Source organism: Aythya ferina (assembly GCF_964211825.1).
Source record: "Aythya ferina genome assembly, chromosome: 3".
NCBI classification, from domain to species: Eukaryota; Metazoa; Chordata; class Aves; order Anseriformes; family Anatidae; genus Aythya; species Aythya ferina.
In genome coordinates this window covers 96,730,620-96,746,405 of record NC_140298.1, presented here as the reverse complement: position 1 = coordinate 96,746,405, position 15,786 = coordinate 96,730,620, and the positions used below count along the sequence as shown (strand labels likewise).

Below are 15,786 nucleotides of genomic sequence, written 5' to 3'. Positions count from 1 at the left end.
GAAAAATGAAGTAACTCATAATTAACCTCTAGATCCATTTCAATCTATGTTTATCAGAGTGTGTACAAAAACTGGTAAGTTTCAGTTATCTTTGCCAATAAATGTACTCCTACTATATATGGCAAGACTTAAAACCAGTTTCTGTTTCTCAGAAATTGCAAGAAGTCTTTGCTGTTCTAGTTGTTTGCTACAGAGCTTAGTCTTCACCTTGACTGTCAGTGTTTTGACCTGGAGGGCACAGCAGAGTTGGTTACAGTGGTTTTATAATGAGACATTTCTGATCAGCACAGATCTTGTGTTTCCCACCAATGTTTCTTACTGAATTTTAGCACAATGAACAAGATAACAGGGGTCCTCATACCCAGAGGATGCTAAATAAGCAATGCATAACCATTGTAAATTCATGTATTTACATCATTGTGCTCTCTGCATGAGCAAGATGAAAAAGAATTCTGACAAAATAAGTTTTAAGTCAGGTACAGTGAGGAAAGTTTTAACTAATTTTGATACTATTAGTTTTAAATTCAGCTTTTGTTTTGATACACGTGTAAGATAAAATAGCAAAGAGCTGGCTTGGATTTATACCAGAGACATTTCAAAATCAAACTGGCTTTTTTTATTTATTTTTTTTTTAGAGAAAGACTACAGTTTTCCTTGAATTTTGCTGTCTACAGTTTATAATAAAGCACTTATCATTTACCTTTCTAATGGATAAAGTATGTCTGTAAAACCTTTTGCAGAGATACATTCCCTGATGCCAGCAGTCCAAGGATGCAGGTTCTGACTCAAAGCCTCACACTTCTGAATTGGAGTTAGCTTTCCAGCTAGCTCTGACACTTGACACAGAGAAATAGACTATGCACATCTATCATCTAAATTATAAATGCAGACTTCAGAAGTCCAGTTCTGGACTCAACTAAAATTCAGGCCTTTGAAAGAGTTCTTTTTGAAAGAGTTTTTGTTGTTGTTGTTGTTGTTGTTTTGTTTTGTTTTATTTTGGCCATCGCTCAGATGGCCAAGAAGGCCAACGGCATCCTGGCTTGTATCAGGAACAGTGTGACCAGCAGGGCTAGGGAGGTGATCGTCCCCCTGTACTCAGCTCTGGTGAGGCCGCACCTCGAGTACTGTGTTCAGTTTTGGGCCCCTCGCTACAAGAAGGACATGGAGGTGCTTGAGCAGGTGCAGAGAAGGGCAACGAAGCTGGTGAGGGGCCTGGAGAACAAGTCCTACGAGGAGCGGCTGAGGGAGCTGGGCTTGTTCAGCCTGGAGAAGAGGAGGCTCAGGGGCGACCTTATCGCTCTCTATAGGTACCTCAAGGGAGGCTGTAGCGAGGTGGGGGTTGGCCTGTTCTCCCACGTGCCTGGTGACAGGACGAGGGGGAATGGGCTTAAGTTGCACCAGGGGAGTTTTAGGTTAGATGTTAGGAAGAACTTCTTCACTGAAAGGGTTGTGAGGTACTGGAACAGGCTGCCCAGGGAAGTGGTGGAGTCACCATCCCTGGAAGTCTTCAAAAGACGTTTAGATGTAGAGCTTAGGGAAATGGTTTAGTGGGGACTGTTAGCGTTAGGTCAGAGGTTGGACTCGATGACCTTGAGGTCTCTTCCAACCTAGAAAATTCTGTGATTCTGTTTTGTTTTGTTTTTCAAAACCTTTTCTGTTTCTTACCACTAAGTCAGAAAATAAGAACTGAATGGCTCTAGCCTGCTGGTTAGGGCATTCTCCCATGAGGAAGGACAACTAAGCCTTTCCTCTGTCTCAACAATGTTTTAAAATAAATATCTTTGTAGCAACTGGAACAGTTTATGCAAGAAAAATAAAAGTATCACCCCATAATGGCCTATATTCCATGGGACAGTACAGTCATAGGTGGAAAATTTCAGTCTGATAAGTAATAAAGTGTAACTGTAATACAAATCACTACAACCATTTGAGCTCTATAATCCTGATATATTATCATGGAGGTCTTAGCAACTCTGATTCATCACAAGGTTAAGTTACCATTATGCAAATTCATCTTTTTAATCCAAATACCATTAATAGGAGAGATTTCAAATCACCTTTGCTCTTTTAAATTCTGTAAAAGGAATCTACTCTGAGATATTTTTATCTCCCTTTTTTATAACATTTATTACTCCTTATATATTTAAAACATGAATCCATTACACGATTGTCATAAAATAGCAATCACTTTGCTTTCCCCTGCTGAATAGATCTTTAGTGAAGCAATCAGAATTGTTCATATTATACAATAAATTTTGCTGACCTTTTTCTTTTCCAAGAGGAACAACAAAGACTTTGCTAAGGAACTGTCAAAAATATGGATGTGTACCGCAATATGTGTTGTTAGTCTTAACCTCTTGATTAATATTTTTCTTCTCTTATGCCATCTTTCTCAGCAGACATGCTATACCTTGTGAAGAATAAAGACACATATGCTTAAGGTAAGAATTCTTGCTGTCAGTGCTGTTTTCTTCAAACTATCATTCTACCTGTTTTTTTTTGTTTGTTTTGTTTTGTTTTTCTCTGTTGCAAACATTCTGTGTATTTGTGATGCTACTACCAATAAACTGAAAGATTGAGTCTGTTCTTCTCTGTTTTGTTACAGTGAGGGCATAATTCATGAGAAGCAAGGGTCATGTATTTTGCACTGATATTGCATGTATATTGTATCAGAAGATCCCAAGTGCCCTTTTTCGTTTGCATGCAAAGTTGTTACCTTTCCTCAGCTAAGCAGCTACAGGTAATGGTGTGAAACCCTTTATCTATGGGGAATTCTAAAGATTGTAGAACCATTCAAGTCTTTATAATTAAGTTTTTATATCAGTTTTTTTTTTCCTAGTTAAAACACTGTGAAATAGAAACTGACATGGCTTTTTTTATTATTATTATTATTTTCTTAAGACCACGAGTTAAAAACCTCTAATAAATTTCTGTAAAAACCTCTAATGAATTTCTATAATAAACATATAAATAACATATTTCTGCTTTAGATTCTCTTTTTACTAGGGAAAATGAAGTTTTTAAACTTTTTTTAAGCTTGTAGATATCTGTAGATATGTAGATATAATATTCACAAATATATGTGCAGATATTTGTGAATATTATACCCATATGAAAGCTTTTAAACTTACATTTACACATTGTTATGTAAAATGAGTATGCAACGTAAACACTGTTTTTGTCTTTTACATTGCAAACTAAAGATACTGATTACATTGTATTTATTTTTTTATTTATATTCTGATTTTACCTTTTCGTTATATTCCAAAGAAAAACATCCGAGGAAGTATGCAGTCTTTGCTTTGTTCCTTAGATGTAGAGCTTAGGGAAATGGTTTAGTGGGGACTGTTAGCGTTAGGTCAGAGGTTGGACTCGATGATCTTGAGGTCTCTTCCAACCTAGAAAATTCTGTGATTCTGTGATTCTGTTCTCTGCATACATTATATCAGTTTCCTCAAACACTGAGTTTTGAATTTCCACACCTTTAGCTGATAAATGAATGCGACACTTACCCTGAATATTTCAGTTCATCAGTGAGGTTGCATAATGTGTCTCCAAAGCCTGAAGTAGTAATGTCTAATTATAAATTTTAGGGAAGGAACTTAAATAGATGGCAAAACAGCAACAAAAAACAAATATTTATTAATATTCGAGGTAGCTGGTTTCAACAGTTTTTAAGCTGCTCAGGACTGTCTTTTTAAAAAATTCTTTCTGATCTTTATCTAACAGTGGCTGTTAGGACTTAGATTTTCAGGTATATGACTGGGATTTATTTTAAATATTATTAAATAGAAATTATTCTGTGTTCATCTCATTCCTTTCTGATAAAGCCATGGAAAAAATCCAGTTTACCCCACCAAAAATAAATGAAGATGACCTTTTCCATGGAAGGGATTAGCACCCCATACTTCAAAGGAGTAAACTTACGTTTGTTGCAAAAGTGACCTTTATGTCAAGGATGTGCTTTTTGCACTTCCAAAACCTAATAGGAACAGCCAAGTGGGAGGCCTTTGGGAAACAATAATTCAAGATGATCTACAGAAACAGGTTTTAGCAAGTACATCCCAAATAAATGTCAAATTTAACAAAACCTACAAGATTCTGAAGTGTGCTCTTGCAAGTACTCTCCACTTGTAGACCAATGAAAATCCATTCCTGTATACTGAGCTGAGAGCTGCTCTTTCCTGTACAACAATTTACCAGGCCCACCTTGAGAAGAGAAGCCAGTTGCTCAGTTCAAACACAGAGGGAACAAGAACTGAATTTAAAGGTATTTGCCAAGAAGTTTGAAAGTAAGAGTAAAGTCTGACAAGAGAGGAAAAAAAATGGGTTGAAAAAGAAAGACACTACCTAGGGATAGAGTGCTAGGGAGATAGGTAGGGAAGCAGAATGGCAAACAGCATGCAGAGTGCATAAATGAGAGGTGAGAAGAGAAATAGGGAAGAAAAGAGACTAATGGATGGGGGTAATGAAGAAGTAAGAGACAGAGAAAGACTGGCACTCTATGGGCAGAGTCTGGGACTGAGACTCTGGGTAACAATTGATTGCTGGGTAACAGTTTAAAGAGGAAAAACATGATGTGACAATAGGGCCATAGAATGGAAGGAGCAAAGAGATTTAGAAGAGACTATTTAATTTGGTAAAAGAATTAGGATTTAGTTAATGAAATGTTTCTAAATATTGTTAGGCTGACCCCTGCCAGCAACTAAGCATCCACCAGCCACGCACTCACTCCACTTCCCTCCCAGAAGGATGGGGGAGAGAATTGGAAGTGATGAAAAGGTAATTGGTTACTCACTACCTCCCACCAGCAGACCAGAATCCAGCCAGTCTGAAAACTACCTTGCAAAGACAACCTCTAGTTTTTATTGCTGAATATGATGTTATAGGATATGGAATATCCCTTCAGCCAATTCAGGTCATCTGTCCCAACTGTGTCCAACCCCAGTCTACTTGCTGGGTGGGGGGGAGGGGTTAGGAGGGGGATTGCCAGTGTGAGGAAGAAAAAGTGAGAAAAAGATAACATCTTGATCCTATACAAGCACTGCTCAGCAATAGCTGAAATGTTGGTGTGTCATCAACACTGTTTTGGGCACAAATCTAAACACCATACACGCTGATATGAAGAAAATTAACTCAGATGCAGTACTTACAAGGAGCAATGGGAGAATAAGAAGTGAAGCACCAAAAAAAAAAAAAAAAAATGTTTTATAGCAAACCTGGCTGAAAATCAAGGCATGTTCTGCCTTTATAGCAACAGGAATGCAAGGGAGAAGCTCTGCCTCTCCAAAAGATCTCTTGTCCTATGTTGTGAGAAAGCCCATCTTACATATGCACACTTCTGCTTCAGGACTAGACCAGAAGTGACTGGTTAATATAACTGAAAAAGAAAGAGAACAATACAACAATTGTATATTATGTGCTTAATTTTAAGTGATTTTTAACTTGTATACACTAAGATGTAGACTCACTTTTTAATCAAATCAATAAATACTTAGAGTAATATCCTATCCAAGTAGGGAGGCCTTGCTTCATGCTATATTTTAATCTTAATGTAACAAGACAAAGGAGTTTATTTTAATCTCTTATTTTGTACTGCAAGTGCATTTTCAAACTTCTGAAATTAGGCCTGGTAGAATTAAGAAAGAAACATGACTTCTCAGTACAAAATAGGTTTCCTGTGTGACTTCAAAAACATGAAGAAAAAGCTGATGTGGCAAAAAAGGTATACTAAATAAAATAATACATGCCAGTTTTGAGAAACCATACTGTTTTTTTGCTCTTGTTAATTTGATAATTCACTGACTTTATAGCTCTTCTAGCAGAGACACTGAGCATCAGAGTTCAGTTCAAAAGCATTAAACTAGGGGAGATATGCATATATTTTTCACACGTCTCTTTTGCTTATGCAATAAAATTTCTTTCATGTTAGGAGACTGAAGCAGAAAATGTTGTGACGGTGAGGTGACAGAAATCAAATAAATGCTTGCATTAGCAGAACAATATGGACTGATAGAATGCAATTTGCTGTTAGATTAAAACTTTTTAGAATTAAGCATTTTTAATCACCATCATGCACATTAAAAGTTTCATTGCTTTGATATATGGCATAATGATCTTGTCCCTCTCCTCTGAGTTCAGATGGTTCATGTGATAGGTTCTTGTGAAGGATACCTATGACCAGAGCATCAAACTTACAGTCCATTCTTATTCAAGTATGCAGATGTATAACTACGCATTTTGGAGTTTCTCTGGATTGTTCTTTCTATTTATATATACATATGTATATATGCATATATATATATTTGCTTTTTATTTATTTTTTTTTTTAAAGAACTGTACAATCTCCACAGTGCAGTTTCTCCACTGCCATTTCAGTGGAAGGACACATCATGTTGAATAATTTCTCCCCTCTAAATCACCAGCTAGTCCTTTCCTTTCAAATGGAACCCAGTGCATTCATTTCCATCTTAGTTCTTTCCTGTGTTTTTTTGTTTGTTTGTTTGTTTGTTTTGGCAACCCTTTCAAAAAAATATTTCAAGCTCTTCAATACGTTTTTTTTTTTTAAGAACTTGATACATTGTTCAAGCATTGGGTAATATTTTTTACTTCCTTTCTTCCAATTGAAGAAGGAGTAGTGTACTCAGACTGTTCTGAAGCTGATAAATTGGCTGTCACCTAACAAAACTCCCCAGTCCCAAACGTATCTGACACCTGCGCTTTGCAGTTCTGCTCAGAGTACATGCAAGAATAGATATGTTCCAGTGTGACAGGCTAACAACTGACAGCGAGGTGTTATGCCAACACTGTTTAAATTATTTTCCAATGTTTCACAATATATAGAACAAATTCTGAAGAAGTAGGATAGTGTGAGACCTTCTATCAAACTGATATTTTCCCCTAACACGGATTTAAAAACCAAGATCTGAATGCATATTCAATGTGCATGAACTATGCAGCTAGTGTTAAACTTTATAATCTGCAATGTTAGCCTCTGTGGGAAGTGCAAATTCCCATGCAGAAAGTGAGAAGTCTCTGACTCTCCCAAAGAACCTGGCAGTGAGGGTATCTACATTTTGCAGCACACCTTCACTGCATAGACCAGTGTCATACTACTTTCTTTAATTAAGAATGTTTTAAGGCTTTTTAATGTTCCAGAAATCTGAATTCAACCACCCACAAGTTCTGAATGGCTTAATAATTTACATACATTATTTGAATCTACAGAGATTTCCTCTTGCCAACCTATTTACTGCCCACATCTATATTTTTAACAGAGCTGTCCATAGGAGTTAAGCCAAAGAAGCTATATAAAAGTATTAAGTTTTATATTTAAATTTCATATGAATAGTTAATTTATACAGAATTGTACTTTGCTAAAAGCAGGTTGCTGATACTTAAGCATTTGACTTTGAAAATAACAGAATTCAATGTCAATTTAGCCTACAGTATGAACTCTCACTGCAGATAATCAGTAATGTCCTATAATTGTATATGAAAATTATTTAATGGCAGTTTCAGCTTCCTAGCTGGATAACAATTCATTTTAACCATCCATAATTCAATCAGATTACATCTTGTTTTACATATTTTAACGGATGCTTTTTTTCTGGTTATTTTACAAATTATATATGCAAATGATGTATTAAATAATTGATGAAGCACCTTGTTTTGCTTGTAGCTACAAGTGATGCTTTTCTTCACAAATATATTTAGGCAGTAGTTCTCTTCACAGCAAGATTTTTGCATAGTATTTTAAAAGATATTTAAACTCCTGCCGTGTTGAAGGCTTATTTAGAAAGACCAAGTATAATTTACTAACCTGATTTATGAAGCAATTTATACAATCTAGTAAAATAGCACTGTAGAATTTCATTGCATATGGATACTCATCTTCTCTGAAGAGCCTAAATTCTTAAACACTTGGGCAACTCTGTATTATTACATTCTATGATAGAAAAAAGTATATCAATGTAATTATCCCTCCTGTTTTATTAAAGCTTTATAAAACTGTTAGAGGCTAATGCTGCACCTATTTTTTCTACTGCCAGATTTTATCCTGTAATACTCAGAAAAAAGAGAAGTAGAATCCTTTACTCTTCTTAGACATGGTAAATGGAGCAATGGAATATTATTTAATGTATTTATTTGCAATCACACACATCTCTCTCTCTCTCACATATATGTTTATGTATATAACGATAATATTTTAATATTAAATATTCCAAGATACATCCCTTTACCTAATGTATAAAAATACCAATGTTTGAAATATTACTTCCCTATTTTGTCTTTGTTTTGAACTGAATGTTTATCTTAATATTTCTGTAAAAAGGCCTTTTGAGATAAAATGGAATATTTGCAGACATTCTAGGCCCATAAAATCTTAATTATTAAGCCTTGTGTTTCCTAACCTTGTAATTAATACATCAATAAGTTATAAGCTTTTTTTTTTTTTTTTTTTTTTTTTTCTTCTTTCTCTCGTTTGCAGAGATCTGCAATGCAATCATAAACTTGGAAAGTGAAAATCTATTCAACCTGTGGGATTTGAAGGAATGAAAAAAAACTTTATTGTTTGAAAAGGCCGGAGAGTTCAGAGTACTGTGGGGGTATTTAGGAAGTTTTGGACTGGGAAATATTAATCCTTTCAGCATCTGCAGTACCATATATCAAACAAGCAGAGAGTAACTTCCATTGAGAATGATGAAAACTTCAGACAGAATTCCTATAACAACTAATAAGAAAGAGATGTCTTCATATTTATATTAGGGCATAACAGTCTTCTGATTTAGTTTCCTCTAAAAAATCTTAATCTCAAACTTCATTTTGTAATAACATTTTCTTAGTGAAGTTTTAGGCAAACTGTCTCTTTTTTCTTTTGACAGAAGTGGTATATCTGCCAGCAGACAAAGAAAATGCTGAGAAGATAGATGTTTAGGAAAGGTCAGAAAAGAGCTTCTGGTGAAACTTGGCACTTTTTTGCATTGTGTTGCAATGTTTTATGAAGAGTCCAAGAAACCAAAGTTTTTAAAGGAAAGTTGTATTTGTAAAAGCAAATCCTAAAATACACAATTAGAAAATTTATCTTTATAAGGTGTAATAAGAAGATAATACCAAGAAGATAATACTGTAGAATACAATGTTGTTTTATTTCCCTCACAGTTAAGTAAAGTATATCTCTTCATTTTTTTTTTTCAGAAGTAACAACAAACTGATCACCAGTGTCTCAGAACTAGGCAAACCCCACCAAGTCTTGTTCAGAAAACTTACCAAGACTATCATGTGCCCCAGAATTTAAAGCATGCCTGAAAGCTGCCAACATTTTGATATTTACTTTACTTGTTTTAGCTGAAAGTGAGACCAATCAAGAGGATTTATTTTATGCCTGTTTCTCCAGTGCTTATAAATTAGCTCTTGACTGAAAGTGTATAAGCCTGAAGAATTTCGGCAGGCAAAATCTACATGTTATCAGCATCTCTCTCTTTTTTTTTTTTTTTTTTATTTTTCCACTTCTAATACTAGTGTTACATTTCTGAAACTATTATTTTCAAATAATATTTTTAAAATAAATTATTTTTAAATAATAGTTTCATGTAGTATTTGAAATATTCACAATGAAAAATAGACTGTGTATAGAGAACTCTTAATCACACAAGATCCAAATCTTTTGACACACAGCCACCTAGCTAGTTGTGTGGTTTATTTTACATTCTGTTTATTATCAGGGATCAATCTCACTCCCACATGAAGTTTCTTAAAATAAATAAGGATAAAGAGCTAGATGCTCTGTTTCATTACTGTTTCTCCTCTCTATTAAAATTCCCCTCCCTAAACTGATATCCTAAAAACCCATGCAATGCTTTTGGAGAATATATCTCTACTAGTTCACATCTTTTCAAATACTGCAAACTTAAACCAAGATGCTGAAAACCTGAAAATCACCTGCCAATAATTTTCTCCTTTAAGAATAAAAATAAATTAACAAAAAAAAAAAAAAAAACAACAAAACAAAACAAAACAACAACAACGAAACTTTTCTGGTTGTAAATATTCATTATCTACATAAATTTTTGTATTAAAGAATAGAGTGTAGAACTATCTTATCAAAGGTGCAAAAAATAGTCCCCCCCCCCTCCCTTTTTTTTTTCCTTCATTCATCTACATCTATTAGTGTCTACAGCCACTAATCTCCTGTCCTGCACTTTTTCTTGATTGGATGTTTGCTCTAAACGTAATACTCCATAGGGCAATCCTTTTAGCCAGAAGTTTGTCATTCTCTTTACAGTAATTAAGTATAAAGGATTATATTAAATTTGAACTTAGATAAGGTTAGATAGTGAGATAGCTTTGATTTGTGTTTTTTGTTTGATGTTGTATCGTCTTCTTTTTGTGGTGTATTGTGTTTTATAAATTGGAGACTGAAAACAGTCAGAACGCTGCCAGTATATACACTGAACAGTATTTCTTGATTATGATGTGATGGATGTGATAGCCTTTGAAAATTTAGATTCAATAAGAATTGGGCTACCTTTGAAGATTCAATACAACAATAAGTACATAGCAAAAAAAAAAATAAATAAACACAAAAGTTTAGAATTTTTGGAGGATTTTTTTTCATTACATGTGTGTTTTAAAGATAATAATATGGAATTGCTACACAGTTTCTTATTCTTTCTACAATACTTCAGAGGAAAAAATCCTAAAAAAATAATTAAAAATTTAATTAACTTTGTTGAAGCAATGAATAATCTAATTTAAATATTAAATAAAAATAATAAAATTATGTTTATATCATGACAAACTTTAAAATTCATTATAAAAAACAGTAATAGTTACAATATATTCAATAGTAATATAGAGTATAAACAATAGTAACAATAACAACTTTGGATAATTTTCAGCAATTGTTGTATTGGTTTGCTAAATTCATTGCACATCTGTTTCTTCGAAGTGATCTTTTCAAAATGTAAAAGATCTTAAATAAACTGTTCTTTACTAAGGAATAAGAACAAACCAGATAGAAGATTAGGCTTTTAAGTAAAATTATTTAATCCAATATTGTTCTTTCTAGGGAAATGGTCTTTCATTAACTGAAGAGCAAAACTTGTACTACTCTTTATTTTGTTTCTGTCAAAGTACATTTATTGGTAGCAAAACATATAAAAGATGAAAACACCAATTTATTTTAAATGTGAGGAATCTATTGGTAAGCAAGAAAATCCATAATGAAATTTTGCCATGAACACATTTTTAACTTTACTATGCCATTTTTCAGAGTTGACTAACAACAAAATAAACAATGACTGCTGTCCTTCTTTCTCACACAGAATTAGCAATGTAATCCCATTTTGATAATCATTATAGTTTCAACAGCATGTGCCATTAATTCACCTTAATGTGCTGCAACTAATCAATACTGAGTCTGTAAACTCATTTGTTCTTTGGTCCTATGTGGTCCTATGTGGACTAAGTCATTGTCTTAAAATAGCTCTTTTTTTTCATCTCCAGGGTAAAGAACTGTTTTGATCAGTCCTGTAGCAAAGCTTTTAGAGGATATATTAATCTTACTCATTCAAAAAAAAAAAACAAAAAAAAACATGCTCTTAAATATATTTAAAATATTTTTTCTGCTATCTGAAATATTTTGAAATAATATTTACAAAAGGCTGAAATTGTTTCAGCTCTCTCACTTTGTAAGAACATGACAATTCACATATGAGTATCTATCTTACATTTTAACAAGAGCAAACTCAGGAAATGAGCTATCTCAGTTAATCCTCATCATGTTAGGGGCTGCTGGAGCTGTCTGCTCTCCAAACCCTGCTCTGTCCATGGGCTGCTGCATGGGGGCCAAAGAGACACAAAGGTGCTAGGTTGCAAGGCTGCAGTTATAGTCCTGCCTTCTGTAAACTGGTATCCTGAAGAGAGAAAAACCTGTTATAAAACTAATTATCCTTTGCACATGGAATGATTGACAGTAACTGCCTGGTATCAGAGGCTAGGTTTGAAAAGATAAACTACAGAATTCTCCTACTTGCCTGGAAAAACTTTTTAAGAGCTGTGGCTGCTGATGGTCTGTCCTCATGGTCAGACAACAATATAGATGAATATTAAACCAGATGTAATAATGCTCCTCTGTGCAGATTCCTAAAGGCAAACTCTCTCCTTGCTCATCTGAGAGATCAGCTTCAGATGACAAAAGGAATTAGATTTGGTCAGTGTTTGTGACAGCTGAAGTACTAACGAGGGACAACCGTGAAACAGGTTCCATCAGAGCTGCCCGTGTGTTTACTTTCTCCCAGTTTATTCTTCCAGAAATTTGCTAAGTGTACTACTTAAGGCCCCAGTAGGTCAGCTCACACTAGATGAACTGGGACCACATTTTAGCTTAATCTTTCCCATCCTTTTCACATTTCTTTGCATAAATTAATCATAATTCAAGTGCATCTGGCTCCCTGCTCGATGTGTTTCCTTCACAGGTGTCCTGAAGGGAAAAGAAAAGAAATAGGAAAAAAGAAAAAAAGAAAAAAGAAAAAGAAAAAGAAAAAGAAAAAGAAAAAGAAAAAGAAAAAGAAAAAGAAAAAGAAAAAGAAAAAGAAAAAGAAAAAGAAAAAGAAAAAGAAAAAGAAAAAGAAAAGAAAAAGGAAAAGAAAAAGAGAGAAAAAAAGGCAAAGATGTGTTCTTTCCCTGGGGAGTGACACACAACGCTTTCTGCCAAGGTACCTGTATCCCAAAGTCATGCTTTGCTACCTGACTGTTCATAAAGGATGGCAAGAAACAAAGCATCTAAGAGTCGGGGCAAGTCCAGGAGGGCAGCAGTGAGATAGGACTTAAAAAGACAGATACTGTACTGCATCCCACAAGGAATAAACACTGCTGACGTTTTCTGCCTAACTTCTATCAGTTGTGCCATTATGAAGTGCCTTCTGCAGCTGTTCTCAGGCTGTGCTTGGGTGGAAGACCTAGGGGAAGTGCACACATCTAGGTGTTTGCAGGGCATGCTCTTACAGCATTTATCATACTGGTATTTGTGTTCCATCTAGCTTGCATAAATCAAAATGGAGAAATAAGCTTTCTGCTTTATAAACAGAGAATATTAAACAGATCTAAAATACAAAAATGGGAAGAAGGGTTAGTATTTAATTTCTTTGCTTTTCTAGAGATTTGCTATTTGGAATCAAATGGTAATATCCATTGCTAAAGAGGAATTTGTAAGTTGAACTACTAATTACTTTTTCCATCTACATAATTACTGGTAGTAGAAATGGTTAAATACTAAGGGCTTATACCAGAAAGAGCAGAAAAATATATTTGAGTCCAACTATTTGTATTTTAATCCAATATTTTTTTCCATTTACGTGATGCTAATAATAATCTTAGATTTATGTAGAAAAGTCAGACATGATATAGAGCTTCATGAATCAAAACACAAAGAAAAAAGACAAAAGGCATTATATTTGAAGTCAACAGCAAACTACCTTATAATATTTTTTTCCATAGCCTGTCTTCCACTTTTTGTAATTAAACGTGGTGTCTGACAGCATGTGTTCTGAGAGTGTAAGTAGAGATAACACAGCTCCCAGAAATAACTTATAAATAATGAAATAATCACCCATTCAGATGCAAACACCAAAGAGATGGATCAACTTTTTCTGCTACACATTGCACAAAAAGTTCCTTTTGAATGCCACACCATCAATGTGCAATATTTAAAGCAGAAAATTATCATGCCTCTTTTGTTCCAGTGAGCATACCAATACACTCATTTTGCATTAAACAGTGCACTACAGAAACACAGAGACCAAATCATATCCTCTAGACATTAGCCTTCAAGACACTCATTCTCTCTGTACTCGCAGAATAGCACACAATGAGGCAAACATTGCCGGGGTTTCACTCCATTGAGTTCAGTGTTATTACACGAAGAATTAACTTATTCAAATATGTCTTAGTCATTATACAAGCACTTTTAATGAGTTGTGGGTGAACACTGACTGGCTTACCCTCTGGCTTTTTGTTAGTCAAAAGGACTCTCTGCTTTCCAATATATATGTGTTTTTTTTGTTACAAGACTTGCCTCATTAATGGAGAAAGAGCTCTCAGATTGCCAGTTGTTCAGGGAAGGTGATACTCAAATAAATAAATAAATGAATAAATAAATAAACAGCCTCACAATCTTATATATAACATCTTGATTTTATCCTCACACTGTGTATGAGGAAAGAGGTGCAGAGGGGCAGAGGGACTAAATAGATGTCATTCCAGAGTGCACTAAACACATAATGAAGGGAAGGTGATGCTGTGATCTCCATCCTCTTGAGAAGCTGGGAATTGCAGCGGTTCTTAACCCCTGCTGTGCTACATCTCAGGCCTGGAAAAAGGCAGTCACTAGAGCATAGTGTGACAAGGAAGGGTAAGAATTAGATCTGTGATATTAACTGAGGGGAAGAAAAAGATAATGAAGTGTAAACCTCGATCTATAAAATGCCAACATGCTTTCATTGCCCCCTGTACTGAACTGACAATGTCTGTATGGCACTGTTCTGCCTGGATTACTAACTTGGCTTCTGAATCTCTGAATTCTAAACATCCTGAATATTATTATTATTTTTATATATACCCATATTTTTCATGAATTTTAACACCATATTCTGCCTTTTACACCCTCAGTATTATCAGCAGAGTTCTAAATTCAATAACAATTGAAAACATAACGACCATTTTATGAACATAGCTTCCAAACATTTCTCTCTCTGATTTGCACATTCGAGAAGATATATGCAGTCACTAAAGATAATGGTATAAACAACTTACAGACAGAATTTTTGTGGTTACTGTCTTTGCTGGGCAACATCTTGACTCCTCTTGATTTCAGTTCAATTGCTTTTTTCACTGAGAAAACAAGCAAAGATAAAGGAGATAATTTATTATTAAACCTTGTAGAAACGACATTTAACAGCCACATCAGATATTACACTAATACAAAGCAACATATGAAAACTACAAACAGATAGAAATAATTACAGTCACCCAAGTACACTTTTACAAAAATACAATTATCTATTATATTTTTAAAGATTTTTTAACAGACATGGTCTTACTTTAAAATATTTTGCATAAGTTTACTTAGGGTCAAGGAAAAGAAAAATGTATCCTAAAGACACATATAGATTTCTGATGTTTGCCACTGCATATGACAAAATCTTAAACATCTTTAAAATGTATTTCTTATTTGTAATGTACGGTACATTATATGCACATATCTGAAGACCACAAGCTTTAATTATGATATTCACAGAATTGCTTTTACTTGATTCATTCTTTGGTAGCAGTCATATTTTTAGTGCAGTTTCCTGAGATTAAGGTTATCTAATCACAGTATGTTACAGTTTGGCTCACCTAAACACTTTTAAATATACATGACAATTCCAACTGAATGAGAAAGAGAGTAAGAGCTCTCAAAGGGTCAAAGTTTTGTCAGAGAGAACAGATGCATTAGAGGTTTAATATCTGTTTTCTCTGTTTAGCCAGCTGATAAACTCCCAAATTATCTCTAATAAGCTGTTAGGAGGGATCAGGAGTAAAGGAGAAGGAGACATGAGAAGAAAGCAGTGTGGTTACACATTGAGGAAATGTGGGGTAGAATCTGAATTATAATGCTAGGAGAAAAGGGTAAAAGTATAGGACATATTCACAGGAAATTCATTAGTTCTGAGGCAGTTGAAAATAAAATCAGATACATAGAAAAGAAATATGCAACAAGCCTGGACAATTCAAAACTATTAT

The 15,786-nt window shown here is 34.4% G+C and overlaps 1 protein-coding gene across 1 annotated transcript in view; it reads right to left on the bottom strand.

Moving 5' to 3' along the window:
• CSMD1 (CUB and Sushi multiple domains 1) overlaps window positions 1-15,786 on the bottom strand; it is a 1,186,176-nt gene that overhangs the window by 416,135 nt on the left and 754,255 nt on the right. The window contains exon 7 of the mRNA XM_084516291.1: window positions 14,815-14,892. Coding sequence (XP_084372417.1) covers window positions 14,815-14,892 — 78 coding nt within the window. The remainder of the gene's footprint in view (window positions 1-14,814; window positions 14,893-15,786) is intronic.